This window comes from Salmo salar, chromosome 25, assembly GCF_965601325.2.
Source record: "Salmo salar chromosome 25, fSalSal1, whole genome shotgun sequence".
Taxonomy (NCBI): domain Eukaryota; kingdom Metazoa; phylum Chordata; class Actinopteri; order Salmoniformes; family Salmonidae; genus Salmo; species Salmo salar.
This window is the reverse complement of record NC_138315.1, coordinates 41793835-41820279: the sequence shown is the minus strand read 5'-3', so window position 1 is coordinate 41820279 and position 26445 is coordinate 41793835. Positions and strand designations below refer to the sequence as shown.

The 26445-nt window shown below is 46.3% G+C and overlaps 1 protein-coding gene across 1 annotated transcript; it reads left to right on the top strand.

The window, feature by feature from the left end:
• The first annotated feature begins 1996 nt into the window (after positions 1-1996).
• On the top strand, positions 1997-14366 carry nxpe3 (neurexophilin and PC-esterase domain family, member 3). Its single transcript, XM_014174328.3, has 6 exons — positions 1997-2273; positions 3221-3400; positions 8477-9258; positions 9406-9476; positions 12061-12282; positions 12383-14366. The coding sequence occupies exons 2-6, from the start codon at positions 3251-3253 to the stop codon at positions 12931-12933; spliced, it is 1776 nt and encodes a 591-aa protein (XP_014029803.2). The 5' UTR covers positions 1997-2273; positions 3221-3250; the 3' UTR covers positions 12934-14366.
• Positions 14367-26445: the final 12079 nt, after the last annotated feature.

The window sequence follows — 26445 nt, the reverse complement described above, 5'->3', positions numbered from 1 at the left end:
CCAGTGTCTGTTGGAAAGCCGACTGAACCAGGTTTTCCTCTAGGATTTTGCTTGTGCTAGGTTCTATTCCATTTATTTTTATCCTAAAAACGTCTGTAGTCCTTGCCTATGACAAGCATACCCATAACATGATGCATCCACCACCATGCTTGAAAATATGAAGAGCAGTACTCAGTGATGTGTTGGATTTGTCCCAAACATAATGCTTTGTATTCAGGACATAAAGTGAATTACTTTGCCACATTTTTGCAGTATTACTTTAGTGCCTTGTTGCAAACAAGATGCATGTTTTGGAGTATTTTTATTCTGTACAAGCTTCCTTCTTTTCACTCTGTCATTTAGGTTAGTATTGTGGAGTAACTACAATGTTGTTGATCCCTCCTCAGGTTTCTCCTATCATATTCCTTACACTTTGTAACTGTTTTAAAGTCACCATTGGCCTCATGGTGAAATTCCTTCCTCTTTGGCAAATGAGTTAGGAAGGACGCCTGTATCTTTGTAGTGACTGGGTGAATTGATACACCATCCAAAGTGTAATTAATGACTTCACCATACTCAAAGGGATATTCAATATCTGCAACAAAAAAATACCAATAGGTGCCCATCTTTGCAAAGCATTGGAAAAACCTCCCTGGTCTTTGTGGTTGAATCTGTTTGAAATTCACTACCTAACTGAGGAACCTTACAGATAATTGTATGTGGGGTACAGAGATGAGGTCGTCATTCAAAAATCATGTTAAACACTTATTTCACACAGAATAAGTTCATGTAATATATGTGACTTGTTAAGCACATTTTTTACTCCTGAACTTATTTAGGCTTGCCATAACAAAGGGGTGCAATACTTATTGACTCAAGACATTTCAGCTTTTCATTTTGTATTAATTTGTAAACATTTCTACAAACAATTCCACTTTGACATTATGGGGTATTGTGTGTAGGCCATTGACACAAAATCTCAATTTAATCCATTTTAAATTAAGGCTGTAACACAACAAAATGTGGAAAAGTCAAGGGGTGTGAATACTTTCTGAAGTCACTTGTATACCTAAACCTAACAAGCCTCGATCACACCGACATTGTTTTTGGGCAAAATGGTACGGTACCTACAGTAGCATCATCTGGATATGTGTGGAAAGGTTCAACATTCACCTTCTGCTACCATTTCTGTCAAGCCGTCTACACATACAGTTTGACGAATACGATCGATAAATCCCAACATATGCACCACACAGAACGCACTGCAACTGCCTCCGCAACGCTGCAAGGCAAACGCAGCGTTCTACTGGAAATCAATGTACTTTTGGTGTACCGAAATGCAAATCACTGTTGGTGTGATCGAGGCGTTAATCTAACCTTAACCTTAATTTCTTTCGACCCCTGTCTAAGCATGTTTTTTTTTACCCTCCATCTTTGGTCACCTGACGCTTCCTTGTCTGTCATGCTTACTTTATGTATCTGTATTTATTTTATCTGTCCCTTTTCTTCTTGTATCTATCTCCCTTTCACAGACCACAACCCTCCTCAGGCCAATTCCAAACCCCTTAAACACCAAACGTATATTACCCCAACTCCATCTAAACCATCGCCCAATGTGCCTCGTTTCCTTTTCTGTGTGAGAATTAAATCAATATAACGGGAACTTTCACTTTCTGGGTCCGTCTGTGAAAGCACTCATTCTGCCTTTTCACTGATGCCCCATGGTGACAGTATAACCCAGATAGATCAGCAGTCAGTAATGTTATACATAATTGAATAACATCCATTGCAGGCCAGCCAACCTACAGTTTAGTTTACATGGATAAAAGCAACGGCATAATTTGTATATTCTAACAACCAAAATAGCGGTCAAATAAATTCACTGGGTCAAATAAATTCACAGAACAAAAAAACATGTGGTCTCCACCACTAAGGTATAAAAAAATAACAGTCTACACTTGATTTCCAGTATATGTGCTTTAAGCCTAGCCAAAAAGGGGAGGGCTTTGTACTGATATGATCGTGAGGTGACGTTCTATCATATCTACAGCACTGCTTGGGGTAACTGCATTTCTCCGGAAGGCGATGTTGGTTTTCATCAAAAATTTAAAGGGATGAATCTCGTTCTGAAATCTGACAGATTCGTAAAACGACACAATGAGCAGATACGCGCAGTGGTGAACATGAATATGATTGGTATAATCACAGCAAATGGTATGTTTGGCAGAGCCGCACAAAGGCACATCGTGTGACAGTGAGATCATCTCAAGCAACGCAACTTTCAGTTCAACTAAGTAAGCATTTGCCATATTTCGCAATCTCACGTCAGATATGTGCATGTACAAGTAGCAAGCAAGCATAAGCAAGCTTGCTAGCTGGCTGGCTGGCTAGCTAGAAGAGCCAACACAGAAATCGTATTGGCTACACACATTTAGCTAGCGTTAGCTGCTAAGAATACTACAATTGTTAGCTTGGTGGTTAATACATTTCCAACTAATTATATTCGTTCCTCTATACAGCTATGACTTGCAGCTGAGCAAACACTGCATCTAAAGTGGACAGCCCGTTCTGCCCTCCATCTGTTGACATCACTGTCTATTTTTTTTACTGATAAATGTGTTTGGGGAAAATGATCCACGGACACTGGTGGTAGGTTAGTACCAATGCTAGAGTATGTAGCCAACTGCAGTTAGCATGGACTCATAAGGGTAAATCATTGCATGGTCTGCCCCGTATAGACATAGTTAGCAGTCCTATGGCTCTGGCTGTTCCCGAATATGCAACATCAACAAATCAATTCACCGACTTCCAGTCATGTGACAAGAACAAGTGGATTACAAATCTTAGAATATAGCAGCACACTCGTGATACAGATATTTTTGCCTGAACAAAGTATTAACTTACTGGCGGGACATTGCTGCAGCGGTAGTAACTGTAAAGTGCTTTGTGAGCTATACTGCTGGCTAGTAGGTTTGAGTAGTGTACTGAACTTTGGAATACCAAGATATTCCCTCAAACGAACCTGGATTCTCCACCCCAGAGCTAACATTTCAGTGATGTATGACTCAGCAAGTGTTTTCCCTTTCTGACTGTAGATTGATTATAATGAAAAGTGAGGTCAATGTGAGTGCTTCATAAAACAGGAAATCTGAATTGTTAACCTAGGGTTCCATGCTCTATGTAAATGCTAACACTTTCCCTCTGTTGGCTTCTGACTCCTTTATGACTTTGCTTATATCAGGGGGACTGGTAGTGGCATGACACCGTTGCCATGGTGACAGCAGACCGTGAGACTGGGCCTGATCATGGGAGGCAGAAAGGAGGCACTGTTTGGAAGAACCTGTCCAAATACACGCCTATCTTCCTTTTGCTGGCCCTGTCAGGAATCATCTTCCTGTTGCGCAACATTCACACTCTTGAGGTGAGGAGGGGAAGGGGGGAAAGGTATGTTTGTTGGAGTTGCTCTAGTAAGGGTTGGGGTGGGGCTTTACGTTCACTAGGTTAGAAGGGTTCAGATTGGTGGGGGTTGGACAAAGCATTCTGAAGGATCACCACAACTCTGTCTTCCCTATTTCTAAGTGCGGAGGGGCTCAGTTAGTTTTTTCAGCTGGGCCTTAAGGAACTCTAGCTCTATTGTGGAGCAGAGAGAGAGAGAGAGAACTGTTGTTTTCCTTGTATGAAACCATCCAGTCAAAGCTCAGCAACTCCCTTACTTTTCACTACCTCCTCTATTGTTTCTTAACTCCTTTTCCCCTTTGTGATGAATTTGTTGTTTATCATTAGCAATTATATTAAGGACAATGTCAACAAAATGGAACAGCAATAGGCCTATAAGCTGAACAACCACTTCAGCAGTGAGATGTGCTTTGATGTTTCTTCCTTTCTCCCACATTTGTTTAATTTAACCTTTTATTTAACTAGGAAAGTCAGTTAAGAACAAATTCTTATTTACAATGATGGCGGCCTACCAAAAGGCAGAAGGCCTCCTGCGGGAACGGGGGCCTGGGATAAAAAATAAATACAATATAAATAATGGACAAAACACGCATCACAACAAGAGAGACCTAAGACAACAACATAGCAAGGCAGCAACACATGACAACACAGCAAGGTAGCAACATAACAACAAGGTGACAACACAACATGGTAGCAACACAAAACATGGTACAAACATTATTGGGCACAGACAACAGCACAAAGGGCAAGAAGGTAGAGATAACAATACATCACACAAAGCAGCCACAACGGTCAGTAAGAGTGTCCATGATTGAGTCTTTGAATGAAGAGATTGAGATAAAACTGTCCAGTTTGAGTGTTTGTTGCAGCTCGTTCCAGTCGCTAGCTGCAGCAAACTGAAAAGAGGAGCGACCCAGGGATGTGTGTGCTTTGGGGACCTTTAACAGAATGTGACTGGCAGAACGGGTGTTGAATGTGGAGGATGAGGACTGCAGTAGATATCCCAGATAGGGGGGAATGAGGCCTAAGAGGGTTTTATAAATAAGCATCAACCAGTGGGTCTTGTGACGGGTCTACAGAGATGACAAGTTTACAGAGGAGTATAGAGTGCAGTGATGTGTCCTATAAGGAGCATTGGTGGCAAATCTGATGGCCGAATGGTAAAGAACATCTAGCCGCTCGAGAGCACCCTTACCGTTCTGATCTGTAAATTATGTCTCCATAATCTAGCATGTGTAGGATGGTCATCTGAATCAGGGTTGGTTTGGCAGCTGGGGTAAAAGAGGAGCGACTACAATAGAGGAAACCAAGTCTAGATTTAACTTTAGCCTGCAGCTTTGATATGTGCTGAGAGAAGGACAGTGCACCGTCTAGCCATACTCCCAAGTACTTGTATGAGGTGACTACCTCAAGCTCTAAACCCTCAGAGGTAGTAATGACACCTGTGGGTGGAGGGGCATTTTTCTTACCAAACCACATTAACTTTATTTTGGAGGTGTAGAGAAAGATTGTTGGACACTAAGAAAGCTTTGTTTTAGAGCATTTTACACAAAATCTAGGGAGGGGCCAGCTGAGTATCATCTGCATATAAATGGATGAGAGAGCTTCCTACTGCTCTGAGCTATGTTGTTGATGTAAATTGAGAAGAGCGTGGGGCCTAGGATCAAGCCTTGGTGTACTCCCTTGGTGACAGGCAGTGGCTGAGACAGCAGATTTTCAAACTTTATACACTGCACTCTTTGAGAGAGGTAGTTAGCAAACCAGCCCAAAGACCCCTCAGAGACACTAATACTCCTAAGCCGGCCCACAAGAATGGAATGGTCTACCGTATCAAAAGCTTTGGCCAAGTCAATAAAAATAGCTGCACAATATTGCTTTGAATCAAGGGCAATGGTGACATCATTGAGGACCTTTTAAGGTTGCAGTGACGCATCCATAACCTGAGCGGAAACCAGATTGCAGACCCGAGAGAATACTATAGACATCAAGAAATCCAGTCAGTTGATTATTGACAAGTTTTCCCAACACTTTTGAATAACAGGGAAAAATAGAATTAGGCCTATAACAGTTAGGATCAGCTTGATCTCCCCCTTTAAATAAAGGACCGACCGTGGCTGCCTTCCAAGCAATGGGAACGTCCCCAGAAAGGAGAGACAGGCTTGGCGATGATGGGGGCAGCAACCTTAAAGAAGAAAGGCTCTAAACCATCTGACCCAGATGTTTTTTGGGGGTCAAATTTAAAGAGCTCCTTTAGCACCTCGGACTCAGTGACTTCCTGCAGGGAGAAACTTTGTAGCGGGGCAGGGGGAAAAGAGGGAGAAGCATCAGGGATAGTCGCATTAGAAGGGGTGGGAGATGAGGAAATGTTGGATGGGCAAGGAGGCATGGCTGAGTCAAATAGGAATCCTGACTTAATGAAGTGGTGATTAAAGAGCTCAGCCATGTGCTTCTTGTCAGTAACAACCACATCAACATTAAGGGACATGGGCAGCTGTGAGGAGGAGGGTTTATTCTCCAGATCTTTATCCATTTTCCAGAACTTCCTGGTGTTTGACCCAGTGAGAGAGAAGTGCTCCTTAAAGTCACTAACTTTGGCCTTCCCGATAGCCTGAGTGCGCTTATTTCTCATTTGCCTGAACAATAGCCAGTCAGCCTGAGTATGCGTGTGCCGAGCCTTTAGCCAAATGCAATTCTTGAGGTGGAGTAACTCTGCAAGATCACGGTCGAACCAGTCGCTGAACCTGTTTTTAATTCTCATTTTCATTATGGGGGCGTGTTTATTAACAATACCACTGAAAATATAAAAAAAGAAGGTTCAAGTGTCTTCGACAAGCTGATTCTATACCATTTTACAGTGGCCAGTTCATGAAGGAAGGCTTGCTCATTAAAGTTTTTTAGCATGCGTCTATGACAAATCACGACAGGTCGTTTCACTGAGCAGCCATTACAAACACAGTCTGTAAAACAGTGATCACTAAGGTCATTACAGAAAACACCAGACTGCTACCTATCAGGATTATGTGAGGATAATATCGAGGAGAGTAGCCTTTTCTCTGTGTTTGGAGTCATACCTTGTGGAATTGGTAATAATCTGAGAAAGATTTAGGGAGTCCCATTGCTTTAGGACTTGGTCAGGTGGTTTAAGCAGGTCCCAGTTTAGGTCACCAAGCAGGACAAATTCAGACTTAGTGTAAGGGGCCAGGAGAGAGCTTAGGGTACAGGCCAGTGCTGATGGAGGACGATAGCACCCAGCAACAGTCAACAAAGAGCTATTTGAAAGTTTAGTTCTTAAAACCAGTAAATGAAATTGTTTGGGTACAGACTTGGTGGAGACAACCGAGCACTGAAGGTGATCCTTGGTAAAGATTGCCACTCCCCCACCTTTGGAAGATCTGTCTTGCCGAACAAGGTTATAACCAGAAAGGTTAACATCAGTATTCAAAACACTCTTCCTTCCTTGGTTAGAGTGTTGGCCAGTAACCAAGAGGTTGCTAGATCGAATCTCAGAGCTGACAAGGTAAAAATCAGTCATTCTGCCCCTGAACAAGGCAGTTAACCCACTGTTCCTAGGCCGTCATTGTGAATAAGAATTTGTTCTTAACTGACTTGCCTGGTTAAATAAAAAACACGTCTCAGTAATGACCAACACATCTGGATTGGAGCTGTGAACCCACACTTTCAATGGATCCATTTTAGGTAATAATCTTCTAGTGTTAACGTGCAGAAAACCCAGACTTTTACGAGAGCAGAAATCAGTGAAGCAGATATTAGAGCACAAGTCAGAATTGGGCCTAGCAACAGTAGATGGGCCACGGTGTACATGCACATTTCCAGATATCATCAACAGTAATACAATCAAGGCACGGCATAGAACAGGGAGACCTCTGCAGTGTTGATTTATGACATCTGAATGTGCATCACATGGCAAAAATATCATATTGTAAAGCAATTTCATCAGGTAACATGAATACAAAGCTGACGAGAGGTGGTTAGAATAGGATGGGAGGCCAAAAGTCAATGTAACCAATAGAGTCAAAGTCCCGAGTGTGGGAACAAACAGTCTGTCCCACAGATGGGTAAAGAAAGTTTGTAGTCAACAAAGTATGCAGGAGTGCACAAGAAGAAGATTTATTTTTTTATATATATATATATATATATATATATATATAAAACGACTTGGGGCTAGCCATTGTAAGTTCATTGTCACTTGCACCAACAGTGCGTGAGTGCTGGTGGCGAGTGAAAGCTCGGGAGAGAGGGGTGAGTGTGGTGGGGGTACCTGTACCAGACAGGGGGAGACAGGCAAGGGCAGACGGTGAACAGATCGCCAGGTGGAATCCAAGCAGCAGGCAACGGGAGTAGGTGTCACACCCACTTGGGAGAAGCTTTTATTTCTGGAGGCAGATTTCTTGTAGAAAATGCCAGTGTATGGTCTTTGAACAGCAGGAGGGGGCTTCAGAGGACGCTTCAAAGACTCCTGACACTTGTTGGGCCCAAAGGCCTCAACACCTTTTTCTTCACACCTCAGTGCTAATTGAATTTGTATCTGGTCTGTCCTTGCAAACTTGGCAGCCTTAACTCCACATTCAGTCCCCATAAAGTAAAATATGTCATTGTAATGTACTTTTCCTTTTTTCTTTTTCTTCTTGGCTTTCAAAATAGCATCAGACCAAACACTAGTCACTCAGTTCCAGGTTTGACGGTGTCCTCAGGTCCCTGCTGTTTGTTTGCTAGAGCACCCTCCGTATAGCTTGGAAAAATAACCTTGGAAGCAGTAATCTGTCCGGTTAATTTTGGTCAAAATTAGTTTGGAGTTTTGATCTGGAGCGAAGGCCATGCTGTGGAGGGTAGCATCCTGCATATGTACTTGCTGAAAAATCCAAGTTTATCTAACTCCAAATCTATCCGTTTGAAAAAAACATGTTGAAAAATGTGAGAGCTCACATGCAGCTGTGTTTCTCTCTGAGGGGGGCGTGTCTTTTAATCACCATCCTCCATTACTACCCTCCCTCTTGGTGACCTTTCCTCTTCTCCTCTGCAGAAGCTCAACTGCCAAACAGTGTCGACACTCTACCAGTTCCAGAGCCACATCCATTCAGCCTTCACCACAGAGGAACAACCTCCTGTGGATCACAACCGGAGCTACTGTGGCCACCTGGGCCTGGAGCCCTCAGCCGAGGAGGCTCTGGAGCAGCGTTACCTCCTGGAGTCCATCGCGTGGCCAGAGCCTCAGCCTCGGCTGACACCTAGACCCCTGCGGCAGACCAGCGACCCTGCACACAGTCTGTTTGTGATCCTGCCAGGAGGGGGTGGGAGAGAGTGGCGTGTGGGAGATCAGCTAGAGGCGCTAGTCCATATGCATGACTTCCAGGGGCGTCCCAAGCGTCATGGTGGGGACTTCCTGCTGGCCCGGCTGCATTCCCCAGAGTTGGGGGCGGGTGTTGCAGGACAGGTGCTGGACCACCGGAATGGGCTCTACTCAGCCGTGTTCCCTTTACTATGGGAGGGGTCTGTACGGGTAGAGGTGACACTGGTCCATCCTAGTGAGGCAGTTGCTGTGCTGCGTCGGTTACGAGAGGAACATCCCGACCGCGTCTTCTTCAAGAGTCTGTTCCGCTCTGGATTCCTGTCTGAGACCACTGTGTGCAACCTGTGCCTGCCAACCACCCGGCAGCCGCTGTGCAATTACACGGACCCCCACACAGGTGAACCATGGTACTGCTACAAGCCAAAACTGCTTAGCTGTGACACACGGATCAACCACGCCAAAGGAGGCTACCAAAAACACCTGCTCACAAACAAAGAGTCACTGCTCTTCCAGAGGTTAGTGAGTGGTAGATGAGAGTATGTGAGGACTGTATGTTAGACCTATGTAGTAGTTGTGCCTTAGTTAGTAACATGTACAATTACAAGGTTTGTTTCGGGTGTATGATTTTTTTTAACAAAATAAGTCTCATTGATTTTTCTCAGTGGTGTAAACATCAAAGTCCGTGTTCATGCTTCCGGGTCTGACAGTGTCATTGTGCAGCCTGAGAAGAAAGGTAAGACAGCAAGGGGATGCTGCACACATGCCAGTGTGCATCCCTGTGCTTGTTTGTAGGGTGGGAGGTAGCCAGCAGATCTGACCCGCTTTCTTACAGCTACACTAGGGTCGGACAGCATTCTTGTGTATATTAAGACACTGCGGAGCCCGGCGCAAGATATGGCTCAGAAAACGTACCTCAATCCAGGGATGAGAAATGCATTGTACACTGAACTGTCCCATTATCCCAACTGTTACACCAAGAAGATTGAATGACTACTTGGTACATTTTCTGAGCCATATCTTGCACCGGCTCCGCAGTGTCTTAATATACACAGGAATGCTGTCCGACCCTAGTGCAGCTATAAGAAAGCAGGTCGGATCTGCTGGCTAGGTGGGAGGTTTAGGATTTGTTGGAAAGTGTAACGAAAAACCAGCATACCAAGTGGGTGCATGCAAATGAGGAAAAAGAGCTGCACCAGCACAGAGCCCTGGGAACCCCTTGTGTGACTATCCAAGCTGACTATTGACAGACAAGGGGTACCCCAGGGCTATGTTTTGGGACACTGTTGTTTTTGATCTGCATGCTATTGCATGGTATGCTTAAGCAATAAGGCCAGAGAGGGTGTGGTATATGACCAATACACCACGGCTAAGGACTGTTCTTAACCACGACGCAACGTGGAGTGCCTGGATACAGCTTTTAACCGTGGTATATTGGCCATATACCACAAACCCCCGAGGTGCCTAATTGATTGCTATTATAAACTGGTTACCAATGTAATTAGAGCAGTAAAAACACATGTTTTGTCATACCTATGGTATACGGTCTGATATACCACGGCTGTCAGCCAATCAGCATTCAGTGCTCGAACCACCCAGTTTATAGTCAGTTTTGTACTGGATTTGTGGGTATGCAGTATTTGTGTGTGTTTTGTATCAATCTACAGTGCCTTCAGAAAATATTCACACCCCTTGACTTTTTCCACATTTTGTTGTGTTACAGCCTGAATTTAAAATGGATTAAATTGAGATTTTTTTTGTCACTGGCTGACACACGATAATGTCGAAGTGGAATTAGTTTTTTTTTTTGAAATGTCTATAAATGAATAAATCAAAAGCTGAAATGTCTTGAGTCAATAAGTATTCAACCCCTTTTGTTATGGAAAGCCTAAGTAAGTTCAGGAGTAAAAATGTGCTTAACAAGGCACACGTTAGATGGACTCACTCTGAATTTCAAACACAGATTCAACCACAAAGTCCAGGGAGGTTTTCTAATTCCTGGCATAAAGAAGGGCACCCATTGGTAGATGGGTTAAAAAAAAGAAAGGAGGGAAAAAAAGCAGACATTCAAAATCCCTTTCAGCATGGTGAAGTTATTAATACCACTTTGAATGGTATATCAATACACCCAGTCACTACAAAGATACCGACGTCCTTCCTAACTCAGTTGTCCAGAGAGGAAGGAAACCACTTGAGGATTTCACCATGAGGCCAATGGTAATTTGAAAACAGTTACAGAGTTTAATGGGTGTGATAGGAGAAAACTGAAGATGACTGAGTGAGAAGAAGGAAGAATGCACATGCATCCTGTTTGCAACAAGGCACTAAAGTAATACTGCAAAAAACATGGCAAAGCAATACACTTTGTGTCCTGAATACAAAGTGTTATGTTTGGGGCAAATCCACTACAAGAAATGACTGAGTACCACTCTTCATATTTTCAAGCATAGTGGTGGCTGCTTCATGTTATGGGTATGGTTGTAATTGGGGAGTTACAGGATAAAAAATAAACAGAGTGGAGCTAAGCACAGGCACAATCCTAGAGGAAAACCTGGTTCAGTCATCTTTCAACCAGACACTGAGATTAATTCACCTATAGGTAGGACAATAACCTAAAACAAGGCCAGATCTACCCTGGAGGTGCTTACCAAGAAGACAATGAATGTTCACAAGTGGCCGAGTTACAGTTTTGACTTAAATCTACTTGGAAATCTATGGCAAGACCTGTAAATGGTTGACTAGCAATGATCAACAACAAATCACATTTCTTAAAGAATAATCTGCAAATATTATACAATCCAGGTATGCAAAGCTCTTAGAGACTTACCCAGAAAGACTCACAGCTGTAATCACTGCCAAAGGTGATTGTAACATTTATTGACAAAAGGGTGTGAATACTTATGTTATGAGATGTTTCTGTATTTAATTTTCAATACATTTGCAAGCACTTCTATAAACATTTTCACTTTGTCGTTATTAGGTATTGTGTGTTCTATTTGACCATTTATTTAACTAGGAAAGTCAGTTAAGAACAGATTCTTATTTTCAATGACGGCCTAGGAACAGTGCCTTGTTCAGGGGCAGAACGACAGATTTTTACCATGTCAGCTCGGGGATCTTGCAACATTTCGGTTACAAGTCCAACGCTCTAACCATCTGGCTACCTGCCGCCCGTGTAAATGGGTGAGAACCCCCTCCCCATTTTGAATTTAGGCTGTAACGCAACAAAATCTGGAATAAGTGAAGTGGTATGAATACTTTGAAGGCACTGTACTTGTAAGGTTATGTTAGCTAGCGCATCATGCTGGCTCCTCTTTCAGACAAACCAGAGATGGAGAGCAGCAGTGTGAGAGCGGAGCCTATCAGGGTCACTCCCTCTGGGTATTACTTCCAAGGGTCATGGCGGGCGCTGGGTGGTGTCGCAATGCATCAGTTTAACGACTCCTCTGCCATTACTCAGTGTCTGAAGGGCAAGGTGGTGTACATGTATGGAGATTCCACTGCTAGACAGTGGTTTGAGTACCTCAACGCCTTTGTCCCAGGTGAGTGCTGTCTGCTAAAGCCCAATGACATCTCTCACTGTGCACTGTCTCGTGTGCTTCATAACTCTGTTCTGTTTGTCCAACTTCCTCTTTATCACAGAGCTGAAGGAGTTCAACCTTCACAGTCCTAGGAATGTGGGGCCCTTCATGGCAGTGGACAGCACCCACAACATCCTGCTGAGGTACCGCTGTCACGGTCCTCCAATACGCTTCTCCACTGTCATTGCCAGTGAGATGCGCTATGTAGCTAACGAGCTGGACGGCCTGGCGGGAGGCCCAGATACCGTGGTGGTCCTCAGCGTTTGGGCCCATTTTAGCACCTTCCCTGTAGAGGTCTACATACGCAGACTACGCCACATTCGACGGGCAGTGGTGCGGCTTCTGGACCGGGCTCCGGGGACCCTGATAGTGGTGCGTTCAGCCAACCTCCAAGCCCTGGACCCGGAGGTGAGCCTGTACAATAGTGACTGGTTCTCAGCACAGCTGGACGGGGTGCTCAGGGCCATGTTCAGGGGTCTGGATGTCTTGCTGGTGGATGCCTGGGAGATGACCCTTGCTCACAACCTCCCCCATGCTCTCCACCCGCCTCCAGTCATTGTCAAGAACATGATTGACACTATCCTCTCTTACGTATGCCCAGAGAAGAGCTAGCCCGGGAAAGGAAAAGAGTATGGAAGATTAAAAATTAGTGTGAGATGGGGAGTGTGGTTATGTTTACAAGAGTTACTTATAGTGTAATCACAAAGCTCACCTGTTTACTGCGAGCATGGCCTGATGTAGCCTAAGCCCTATCTGCTGTGTACCTGCTTCCTGTATATGGGATCCGCTGTTGTGAAGTGACCTAGTGTTTTTATGAACCATCTCACACTCACAAATAAACCAGGAGAGATGGGGAGATAAACAACGGGACTGATTGAATCAGTCAACTATGAACAGATTACTGATTTTGACCCCACCTGCTGTATTTAAAGTTGAATGGCCAACAGTTCAAAGGGTTCTTGTTTCAAAGGGTTATTTAAAGAAATGTGTGTGTGAAAAGGTTTATGCAATAGTTTGACATTCAGTGTTTTGTTTTATGGGAAACAGCCATGTTATTGAATTGTGACCCACAGATTGTTAAAAAAAAAGCTGCAGATTTCAACTAATTCTGTTCAATACACTTGAATTGAATATCAGCTGCCATAGAGTGCAATAAGTAAATATAGGCTATTGCAGTGCAGTAGGGGAGATTGAGAGTGGGAAATGCAGTATAACAAATGCATGGAAAATGACACATTTGCCAAATCCTGTACGTTAGACTTGCATTAATTAATTCTCACTCTAAATATCAAATATGTTTGGTTATACAGAAACAGGAGCAAAGTGTCAAAGGTACTTTGACAAAAGTGAATATGAGGAAAATAATACCAAACAATGGGCTTATGGTTACAAACCTCAATGTGAATCCAGCTCTGTCATGTCAAATTAATCTGTTTGGTTTAGTGTGGGCCTCTAGGAAATGCCCAAGGCATGTCGCCACGATTTAGCCTACAACCTAACAGATGAATATTTGTTAACTCAGTTCTGTACCAAATCATGTGCTTTCCTATGTATTCCATATCCAAGGATGTTCAAAAAACGTAACCCTTGAGGACTTTGTCTGCTGGTTTTTGTCATCCATCAAGAAGTTTACAGGCCTGAATCAGATGCTGATGGAAACGGCAAGGTCATCAACCAGCAGACAGCCTTCCTCCAGAACTGGCTTTATTCTTCTTATCCAGTGTTATATTTCAAGTACTTCTGAAACAGTTTACATCAAAATGTGACATTATTTAAATATAGGAATAACTTTTATCATGTAACTGTTTACCCTTTTAAGACTTGTTAGGCAGTCTCAAAGTGATGCCATTTTGTAGCTAACGGTTACAGCAGTATTATTGCCTATGCCATACACCACAGCTGGAATGCTTTAACATGTTACCGTTTGTCAAGCTTCGCTATTGCCAAGTGTTACCTCACTTTCTACCAGTTACCATAACTGTTAACTTGCCACAATTCAAATATATCTCCCATTGAACAATTGCAATAAAGTGATTGGTGATTTATTTATGAAGGAAGATATAAGGTCTGACTAGCTAGCTAGTCCACGAGAAGAACTTACGACCAGTCTTCGTTGAACAAGTACTTTCATTCCTGCCCCCCCCCCCCCCCCCCCCCACATTAACAAATGTTCTTATATCCAGATAGTTAGCTAGCTTGATGTACGCCTGGAGTTAGCTAAGCTTTAGCTAGCTTTAGCTAGCTTCAGCAAGTAATCCATCGCAATTGTTCGATAGTCAAGAAATATAGGCAATTGTCTACTTGACACATACTGTACTTCTGCCGTTGATATCAAATATTGGATAATTCATATACAAGATAGCTCAAAACTGTCTGTTTTTAGTTAGTACGTGTGCACCGCTTGCTCGTGTACCCTGCGCGTGTTACCTGCAGCTGCGTGGTGCTTGCTTGTGTAGCTGTTTGATTCATTGGTTTGAATCCTAAGCAATCATTATGGCATCATCCATAACAACACAATACATAATCCTAAAGTACATCTGATGAATTCAAGCGTGTACCTGTCATTCATTCATCATGGGATAAAGTAATATCGCATGTGTGCTACCATTTTGTTGTGGAAAATAATTAGCTAAATATCAACATGACTGATGCCCTCCTCTCAGTCGTGTCTGAAGCAAAGAGGAACGCTTTCCCAACTCTTTCCAATCTCTCAGAAAATAGTGAGGACCAATTAATAAACCAAATGCTATGTTGGAGTAATAGTGTAAGCAAACAGAGGAGAGAGATGTAACTTAATTTAATCTAATGAATTGCTCATTGGTGTCCTCTCTCTACTTCAGACGATAACATTTGGTCATAGGTGTCATCAATTAACGAGCGGCAGATGTCCTTCCAGAAGGTAAAACACATTTTTACGGTCAAAGATCTTAACAGAAATCCTGTAATCCAGTGGGGATTTTAGCATGTAAATCTTGGTGGGGCAAAATATATATATATATATTGTAATGACCCGGCTGGGTCATAAAGGGAAAAGAGACGGACTCTAGGTGTACAGGTCAGAACACAGGTTTATTCCTAAACTGGGCTATTGTTCAGGCCACAGCCCACGCCGCTAAAAGCCGAACGTACACAATTATACCATGTCGGGCTCCGAACAGAAAAGAAAGAAGAATAGACAGTAATCCCTATTTATGCATTTCCAAATCCCGCGGGATTACCCATCATACCCCCCCAACCTTTCCCTCTGTCCTGACATATTTAACCCCTGCTATTAGCCATGAGAACCATAACACACCCACAAACACAGAACACAATACCGGGTCGTTACATAGCCCCCCCCCTTTCTAAACCCTAGCCCCTAGGGTTACACAACAAAATCCTTAAAACGACCCGGAGGTCGCATCAGTCTCTTGTGCCTCCCCGTGGCTCTCACCGGTGAACCCCCAGAACACTCATCTGCCCCAATGTCATTTCCAGCGCCCTCCGAAGAAGCAGCCCCCATCCCAGGCTCAGGTTGCGCTAGAGTCTCCTCGTTAGACTGTTCCCGTGGGCTCACATCAGAGACCTCACTCCCATTTCCTACCGTTTTCCTCCCTCTGTAGGGTGCCAATCGGTCCCGGTGGACCACCACCTTCCTGCTCCGTGGGGGGACCTCCACCCGGTACGTCATCTCCCCCACTCTCTCTATCACCAGACACGGCCCCACCCATGCACTGTCCAGCTTTGGGCACCGCCCCTTCTTGCGCGTGGGGTTGTGAAGCCACACACATTCCCCCGCTCCAAAGTGCCTCCCCCTAGCGCGCGAGTCGTAGTGGCGCTTTTGGCGCACCCCTGCGTTCTCGAGTTGCTCTCTTGCGAAGGTGTGAGCCGTTTCTAACCGGTTCTGCAGACGACACACATAGTTCGGGCCAGGCAAAACCCCGTCGTCATTATCAGGAGGGTGGCCAAACATCAGTTCGGCTGGGGTGCGCAACTCACGACCTAACATTAGTAGCGCTGGGGAGCACGCAGTCGATTCTTGAACAGCCGACCTACATGCCATAAGAATAAACGGTAAGTGGGTGTCCCAATCTCTCTGGTGTTTTGAGGTAACGATGGCCAGCTGCTGTGCTAACGTTCTGTTAAATCTTTCCACCAGCCCATCACTCTGGGGGTGAAGCGGAGTAGTGCGCGTCTTCTCCGCGCCTAACCGTCTACACAACTCTGAGAACACCCGTGACTCGAAGTTTCTCCCCTGGTCGCTGTGAATAGACTGTGGCACCCCAAACCGACTGATTATTCCCCCCACCAACGCATCAGCTACTGTCTCTGCCTTCTGGTCTGGGAGAGCGTAAGCCTCCGGCCACTTGGTGAAGTAGTCCATAGCGGTTAGAATCCACCTGTTACCGCTGTCTGTGGTTGGAAACGGCCCCACTATGTCTACCCCCAGTCTCTCCATGGGCTCCCCTACTGGGAGTTGTTGTAGGAGGGCGTGTGACTGACCTGGAGGTCCTTTTTTAGCAGCACACTCGTCACACTGCCTACAAAAGTCCTCAACATCCCTCCTGTGCCTGGCCCAATAGAAGCCTTTACGCACACGCTTTAACGTTTTGGAGACCCCAAAATGCCCTGCGCCAACTCCCCCATGAAGCTGCTGTAACACACTCCCCTGCAGCCTTTTGGGCACCACTACCTGCCACGTAATTTCTCCAGTCGCTGGCTTTTTCCACCCCCTCTGGAGCACTCCCTCAGCCACTCTAAGGACTGTGAATTTAGCCCACAGTCCCTTGGTGACTGGTGATAGAGGGGCTACTTCCCCCCACGGCGGTCGTCTTCTCTCTTCCACCCACCGCAGCACAGGACGCAGCTCTGCGTCCTCCTCCTGGCGACGCCTCCACTCCCCAACGTCCACAGCCTCAAGCTCCCGGCACTCTGTCACACTCAGCTGACTCACCGTGGCGGTGACTCCCTCCTCCCTGCACAGTTCTCTCTCTCGCTCCACCCGTTTGGCGCAGTACCCACAGCCATCCTCAGCACACGGGCGGCGGGACAAGGCGTCTGCATTGCTGTGGCGAAGGCCAGCTCTGTGCTCCACCTGGAAGTCGTAGGGTTGCAGCTCCTCCAGCCAGCGGGCAATCTGACCCTCTGGCTCCTTGAAGGAGAGAAGCCACTGCAGGGCGGAGTGATCCGTCCGGACCACAAAAGGCAGGCCCCCCAGGTAGTACTTGAAATGGCGTACTGCTGCCATGACAGCCAAAAGCTCTCTCCTTGTCACGCAGTAGCATTTTTCAGCCTTATCAAAAGTTCTGCTGTAATAAGCTACTACGTGTTCCCCGTCAGGACCACGCTGAGCCAGCACAGCCCCCAAACCCTCATTGCTTGCGTCGGTGTCCAGGATGAACGGACGGTTCGCGTCTGGTGAGGCCAGGACAGGGGCCTCCATCAGGGCACGTTTGAGAGCCTCAAACGCCCGCTGGTGCTCTTCGGTCCACTGAAAAACAGTGTCCTCCTTGAGAAGGTGGTTCAAAGGAGCCGCTACCCCCGCAAACCCCTTCACAAACCTACGATAGTAGGATGCCAGCCCCAGGAAGCTCTTAACCTCTTTTTTCCCCCCTGGAACTGGCCGCCCCCTCACAGCCTCTACTTTGTCTGGCATCGTGCTGATGCCCTCACCACCCAGCTGATGCCCCAGGAACGCCACCTCCCTTTGCATGAAATGGCACTTTCCCGGATGTAATTTTAGCCCCGCCCCCGAGATCCTCTCCAACACTCGCCTAAGTGCCCCCAGTGCCCCCTCAAACGATGTGCCGTGCACCAATATGTCGTCTAGGTACACAACACACTCGTCTCTCGGAACCCCCGCCAGCACTCTGTCCATGAGCCTCTCAAAGGTGGCAGGAGCATTACAGAGCCCGAAGCACAGCACCTTGAACTGCCAATGGCCCCTATCTGTGGAGAAGGCCGTTTTTTCACGTGCCCCTGGCGAGAGGGGCACCTGCCAGTAGCCACTGCGCAGATCAAGGGAGGAGAACCACGAGGACCCTCTCACGTGGTCTAGCGACTCATCAATCCTCGGTAGGGGATAAGAGTCTTTAGTGGTGACAGAATTTAGGCCCCTGTAGTCAACACAAAACCTAAGTTTACCCCCTTTCTTAGGCACCATGACGACCGGCGCGGACCATGAGCTATCTGATGGCTCAATGAAATCAGCCCGCAACATGTCAACAATAGCTGTGTCTGCTGCTTCCCTCCTGGCAAGGGGAATACGACGGGGCCAAATTTTAATGGGTCGGGCGTCCCCAGTGTCTATTTCGTGCTGAACTAGGTGCGTTTGTCCTACCTCATCTTCCCCCCAAGCGAAGCTATCTTTAAAGTCCAACAGCAGCTGCTTTAACTGTCTCTGTTGTCTCTCATCCAGACCCTGACAGTTCTTCAGCCACACAGCCTCGACGGCGTCGATAGCTTCCTCCTTCCCCCCGTCGGGCTGATGGGGTGAAGGAGCCAGTGTGTTTTGGGCTACTGAGCTGCCTGTGCTTGCACCATGATGGGGAGTGAAGGCCGTCGCCCCGGAGACAGCTGCTGGAATGGCACAACGACCAAGGGAGCAGCCGGGATGACCGGTGGAGTTTCTGCAAGCTTGGAGGAAGACGGAGGGACAGCCCTGCCCCCTGCTGGCTCTCCCGAAGGCGACATTCCCACTGTGGGCCCCCCCGACAGCCTCAAAGTGCCCGACGCTAAGTCCAACTGAGCCCCACAGTTTTTCAAAAAGTCCATTCCCAGTATACAGGGGTCCTGCACCGCTGCTACCCACGCCGGACACCCCACAGTTCTCCCCCCCACAGTCACAGATAGCTGACACTTCCCTAACATGGGGGCTAGCTCCCCCGTGACAGTCCGTAGCTGGACAAGGGTCGGCTCCACCCGCACCCCAACAGGTAGTATGTCTGGTCTCACCAGGGTTACTGTAGAGCCCGTGTCGACCAGGGCCAAACATTCCACCTCCTCTACCTTGACGATGACATTGCAGAAGTCCCCAACGGTGGTACGTCCCACCACAACTACCGGACTAGGAAACACGGCGGCAGCTACACCCTGGGGGAGCAGGTCCCCACCCTCTTGTCTGCGCTGCTGGGTACCTCTTTTGCTTAGAGTGGGGGCGGGGGGTGGGTCCGCGCTGCCCCCTGCGCGAGAACCCGCCGTCGTTTCCCTGGTGACGGGGGAATCTGCCACACTCCCGCTGAATGTGGCCAGGCTGGCCACAACCCCAGCAGACAATAGGAGTTGAGCTGACACTGCGACGCTGCCTGGAGCCCCTCTCCATGACAAGCGAAGCAGTCTTGACTAGCCCGCCCAACTCGTCGAGCCACTCTGGTTTTGTGACCCCTGGCACCCCAGCCACCGCTGCTCTCACCTCTGGTTGACTGGCGACTTCCACTCTCACTCCCTCACCCCAGATCAGCTCCCTCTTCCTGGCTATCTCCACTGCAGCCCGCAGAGATGGTGGGTCCGCCATCTGAACATGCTTACCCAGTTCGGTGGAAGAGAGCGCTCTAATAAAACTGTCCCGTGCCAGCTCGTCTTGCACACCAATCGGCATAGTTGCATAAGCCCGCCTGGTCAGGCTCAGAATACCACTTGCCAACGCCTTTAATGATTCCCCCTGAAGTCTCTTTTTGTTACTCAGTTCAATCCGCAGCATGTTGGGCTGCGCGTCGCTGCCGAAACGGCCCCCCAATGCCTCCACTAGCGCACCGTAGTCGCCCCTCTCATCCGGGGCTAGCGTTAACAGGCATTCCGACGCCTCCTCTGCCAGGCTCAGGGCAAGCTGTAACGCTTTCGTCTCGTCAGACCACCTCCCGGCTCTAGCCAACAACTCGAATTGAGTGAAAAAAAATTCCCATTTACCTTATCCATTGAACTTCGGTAGTTTAGCCGCTACCGTGGCTAATGGCAATAGGCCGCTGCCATTTCTGTTTACATAAGCAGGCCCCGCCATTTCCGCACCCGGTGACGTCGATATCCCCGTCGCCGTGACGTCTGCTCTCGAGCGGTGTGAAGGAAAACCCGCCAGTTCTGCCATCTTGCTGACTGACAATTTAACTCCCGCCATGTGGCCCTCCCCCGAGCCCACAACGGACACATTGTCCGACTCTTCCTTAATTTTCCGCCTCGCCCCAAGCATCATGACCGTAGATGCGAGTCACGCTAAAACCAACCCGGCCTATACTGAACAGCTAACTCGCCTAGTCTCGATCCCGTAGTTCGAAAGCACTTCTGACGCCAATGTAATGACCCGGCTGGGTCATAAAGGGAAAAGAGACGGACTCTAGGTGTACAGGTCAGAACACAGGTTTATTCCTAAACTGGGCTATTGTTCAGGCCACAGCCCACGCCGCTAAATGCCGAACGTACACAATTATACCATGTCGGGCTCCGAACAGAAAAGAAAGAAGATGAGACAGTAATCCCTATTTATGCATTTCCAAATCCCACGGGATTACCCATCATACCCCCCCCAACCTTTCCCTCTGTCCTGACATATTTAACCCCTGCTATTAGCCATGAGAACCATAACACATCCACAAACACAGAACACAATACCGGGTCGTTACAATATGTTTTAGATGCATGCCAGCAAAGCCATTAAACAATACATTAATTGCTCTTTAACTCTGACAAACGGTGCCCACAAATCGTTGGGGCCTACATTAAAGCTGTCACAACATCAGAGCTTTCTTTTCAGCACCATGGACTTAATCCTTACCACCGCTACACCTGGCTATCAGCAGAGCCTTGTCTGGCAGCGACACAGTTCATTCAGCCTCATTTACTGCCTTTAAAAAAAAAACATGTAGTGGAAATTCTAACCAATAAGGAGAAACTTAATTCCTCAAACAATAAATCTTTATTAATAAGAATTGCAATAATGAAGCTGGTCGACCCTCCACTCTGAGGTGGAAGGTCGAGGGCTCGATGCGAAGCGTTATATAATCAAGCTATCTTATGCAAGCAGATGCAAAACATGGGATCATGGTATGTGTACGTGTGTGGAGAACGAGACGAAATTGGGGTTAAGGGTACAGACTAACTGTGAATTTGGTTGTCTTGTTCTGTAGCAACAGCTGCTTATGCTAGTCCTCTAGTGAGGTGCTAGACAACAGGAAATATCCTAAATGCCGTTTCTCTGAAGTAGGTCAACGGTTACTTGAAGATTTTACAAGCAAGCACTTTTTGCTGTCTGCACAAATGGTGTGTGGTCGCACACACACATACACACACACACAAGCATTAACTTTTTGGAATGCCAGAAACCATACAGTCTTAGATCTTTCATTAATTTCGTAATTTCGATGAAGACATTATTGAGTGAGCTAAAACGGACGTAGTCAATATAACTATTGGTTCAGCACTTTTAAAATGTACAGCGACCGGAATTCAGAACATGGGCCGTTTTTACAGTATTCTCCCTGTACAACAAGTCAGAACCATAGGATAAATAAAGAGGGCATATAAGCAGACAATGAAAGCTCTTACAATATTCAATGATTACATTTCTCTAAAACAGGCTATAGGCTACATGTGCACCACCAATTCAGAATAGTAGCCTAAGTTATGAGGGGGAAAGGCACTACGTTATTAGGGTGAGGCACATGGGCCACTAACAGCTTTCTACACAACATACAGTTAGTATTACTTTCTTAGCTACAGTATACATATCTCCCTGGCATGTTACATAATTTATGCAGCAGCAAGCAAGACATTTTTGGACTCACCGCTGTGCTGTGCTCACTTTTATTTTGAATTTTTTACCCCTTTTTCGTGATATACAATTGATATGTTACAGTCTTGTCCCATCGCTGCAACTCCCCTACGGACTCAGGAGAGGTGAAGGTCAAGAGCCATGCGTCCTCCAAAACACGACCCTGCCAAGCCGTACTGCTTCTTGATACACTGCTCGCTTAACCTGGAAGCCAGCCTCACCAATGTGTCGGATGAAACACCTTGCAACTGGCGACTGAAGTCAGCTTGCAGGTGCTCGGCCCACCACAAGGAGTCGTTAGAGCGCGATGGGACAAGGAAAAGCCGTCCCGCCAAACCCTCCCCTAACCTGGATGACGCCTAAAAGTGTTCTTCAAAGAACCCCCTTTAATGGTTCCTCGAATAACCTTTTGGAGTTTGTTTTTTAACCGCCCACCCCCACTATTATTATTAATCAGCATAACAATAAGAATAACACAATATTTTAGTTGTCAATGTTTATTATGATTTTAGGGCAAAGCAGAATTCTGCAATCTAATATATGAGGTAAACTCCCTAGCAGAGCTCCAAGTTCAATCAGTATATCCTCTGGCGTGTTAATGTGCTGATATCCTTCGTATCCATAGCCAGAATGATTTTACACTGCATGGTGATCGAAAAGGTTTCCAGTTATATTCATCAGTGGTGTAGGGATGGTGAAGTCTGAATACAAAATTATAATTATACAGATGATTAACAAAACGTGCACACAACAGTATTCAAACCTTGGTTTTTGTGGTAAATGTGAATGAAAGAACTGTTCACTTTTGACAACGGTTTTCATACCCATACCTTGTCCATAATGTAGAGATCTCTGGGATCTTCATTGAAGAGGTCAGGGAGGAGGAAGATGGCTGCTGTGACTGAGTCCTAGAATCAGCAAAAACAGAAAAGTCCTCTCACTGTCAACTGTGTTTATTTTCAGCAAACTTAACGTGTAAATATTTGCATGAACATAAGATTCAACAACTGAGACATAAACTGAACAAGTTCCACAGACATGTGACTAACAGAAAATGAATAATGTGTCCCTGAACAAAGGGTGGGTCAAAATCAAAAGTAACAGTAAGTTCCCGGACATTTCTGGGGGGAATGGCCCTAGCCCTCACCCTCCGATCCAACAGGTCCCAGATGTGCTCAATGGGATTGAGATCTGGGCTCTTCGCTGGCCATGGCAAAACACTGACATTCCTGTCTTGCAGGAAATCACGCACAGAACGAGCAGTATGGCTGGTGGCATTGTCATGCTGGAGGGTCATGTCAGGATGAGCCTGCAGGAAGGGTACCACATGAGGGAGGAGGATGTCTTCCCTGTAACGCACAGCGTTGAGATTGCCTGCATGACAACAAGCTCAATCCGATGATGCTGTGACAGACCATGATGGACCCTCCACCTCCAAATTGATCCCGCTCCAGAGTACAGGCCTCGGTGTAACGCTCATTCCTTCGACGATAAGCGTGAATCCGACCATCACCCCTGGTGAGACAAAACCGCGACTCGTCAGTGAAGAGCACTTTTTGCCAGTCCTGTCTGGTCCAGCGACGGTGGGTTTGTGCCCATAGGCGACGTTGTTGCCGGGGATGTCTGGTGAGGACCTGCCTTACTACAGGCCTACAAGCCCTCAGTCCAGCCTCTCTCAGCCTATTGCCACATCTGCAGTCCTCATGCCCCCTTGCAGCATGCCTAAGGCCCGTTCACGCAGATGAGCAGGGACCCTGAGCACTGATGGAGGGATTGTGCATTCCTGGTGTAACTCGGGCAGTTGTTGTTGCCATCCTGTACCTGTCCCGCAGGTGTGATGTTCAGATGTACCGATCCTGTGCAGGTGTTGTTACACGTGGTCTACCACTGCGAGGGCAATCAGCTGTCCGTCCTGTCTCCCTGTAGCGCTGTCTTAGGCGTCTCACAGTACGGACATTGCAATTTATTGCCCTGGCCACATCTGCAGTCCTCATGCCCCCTTGCAGCATGCCTAAGGCACGTTCACGCAGATGAGCAGGGACCCTGGGTATCTTTATTTTGGTGTTTTTCAGAGTCACTAGAAAGGCCTCTTTAGTGTCCTAAGTTTTCATAACTGTGACCTTAATTGCCTACCATCTGTAATCTGTTAGTGTCTTAACGACCGTTCCACAGGTGCATGTTCATTAATTATGGTACATTGAACAAGCATAGGGAACAGTGTTTAAACCCTTTACAATGAAGATCTGTGAAGTTATTTGGATTTTTACGAATTATCTTTGAAAGACAGGGTCCTGAAAAATGGACGTTTCTTTTTTTGCTGAGTTTATAAGGTTTTAGAGATACCATTAATAAAAATGTGATTATAGCCTACATGTGATCTGCATAACATTATGCGACAAACCAATACCAATTTACATACCTTTGTGTGCCTCCTCGTCAGTATACAGTGAGGGAAAAAAGTATTTGATCCCCTGCTGATTTTGTACGTTTGCCCACTGACAAAGAAATGATCAGTCTATAATTTTAATTGTCGGTTTATTTGAACAGTGAGAGACAGAATAACAACAAAAAAATCCAGAAAATTGCATGTCATAAATGTTATAAAATGATTTGCATTTCTCCATATGGGAGCAAAGGGGGAGAGAGATGCATTGTAACCCAGTCATTTATTAGTTGTTTTCCATAAAATGACTGGGTTATTCGTAATCTTCTTTATCTCTTGCAGGCTAAAATAGGCCAGGTATTTCAACTCATATAGTAAAATGTCAAAGGGTTCTAGCCTTGCCCAATAAAATAAAATAAAATGTATTTATATAGCCCTTCTTACATCAGCTGATATCTCAAAGTGCTGTACAGAAACCCAGCCTAAAACCCCAAACAGCAAGCAATGCAGGTGTAGAAGCACGGTGGCTAGGAAAAACTCCCTAGAAAGGCCAAAACCTAGGAAGAAACCTAGAGAGGAACGAGGCTATGAGGGGTGGCCAGTCCTCTTCTGGTTGTGCCGGTGGAGATTATAACAGAACATGGCCAAGATGTTCAAATGTTCATAAATGACCAGCATGGTCAAATAATAATAATCACATTAGTTGTCGAGGGTGCAACAGGTCAGCACCTCAGGAGTAATGTCAGTTGGCTTTTCATAGCCGATCATTGAGAGTATCTCTACCGCTCCTGCTGTCTCTAGAGAGTTGAAAACAGCAGGTCTGGGACAGGTAGCACGTCCGGCGAACAGGTCAGGGTTCCATAGCCGCAGGCAGAACAGTTGAAACTGGAGCAGCAGCACGGCCAGGTGGACTGGGGACAGCAAGGAGTCATCATGCCAGGTAGTCCTGAGGCATGGTCCTCGGGCTCAGGTCCTCCGAGAGAGAGAAAGAAAGAAAGAGAGAATTAGAGAGAGCATACAGGACACCGGATAAGACAGGAGAAATACTCCAGATATAACAGACTGACCCTAGCCCCCCGACACATAAACTACTGCAGCATAAATACTGGAGGCTGAGACAGGAGTGGTCAGGAGACACTGTGGCCCCATCCAATGATACCCCCGGACAGGGCCAAACAGGCAGGATATACCCCCACCCACTTTGCCAAAGCACAGCCTCCACACCACTAGAGGGATACCTTCAACCACCGACTTACCATCCTGAGACAAGGCCGAGTATAGCCCACAAAGATCTCCGCCACGGCACAACCCAAGGGGGGGCGCCAACCCAGACAGGAAGACCACGTCAGTGACTCAACCCACTCAAGTGACGCACCCCTCCTAGGGACGGCATGGAAGATCACCAGTAAGCCAGTGACTCAGCCCCTGTAATAGGGTTAGAGGTAGAGAATCCCAGTGGGGAACCGGCCAGGCAGAGACAGCAAGGGCGGTTCGTTGCTCCAGTGTCTTTCCGTTCTCCTTCACACTTCTGGGCCAGACTACACTCAATCATAGGACCTACTGAAGAGAGGAGTCTTCAATAAAGACTTAAAGGTTGAGACCGAGTCTGCATCTCTCACATGGGTAGGCAGACCATTCCATAAAAATGGAGCTCAATAACTTAATAAGGGAGAAAAACATTGCTTAACTTGGGCAAGTTGGGCTGCCCAATAAGAGTAAAGTTTTAGGTTAGGTAAATTCAGACCACCCGCCTTATATGGAGGATACAGGATCTGCAAACTCATTTTGAGTGATTCGTTGTGAAATTGGAAGATTCTGACACAAATAAAAAAAATGGGGTAATATTGACATTTTGATTACATGAATTCTGCCCAGAAGAGAAATAGGAAGGAAGTCCATTCTTTTCAAGTCATTGGTAACCTTTTCAATTACTGGAATGTTGATCAATTTATACAAATCATGTACAGTACAGGGTATGAAAAATCCTAAGTACTTAATATTC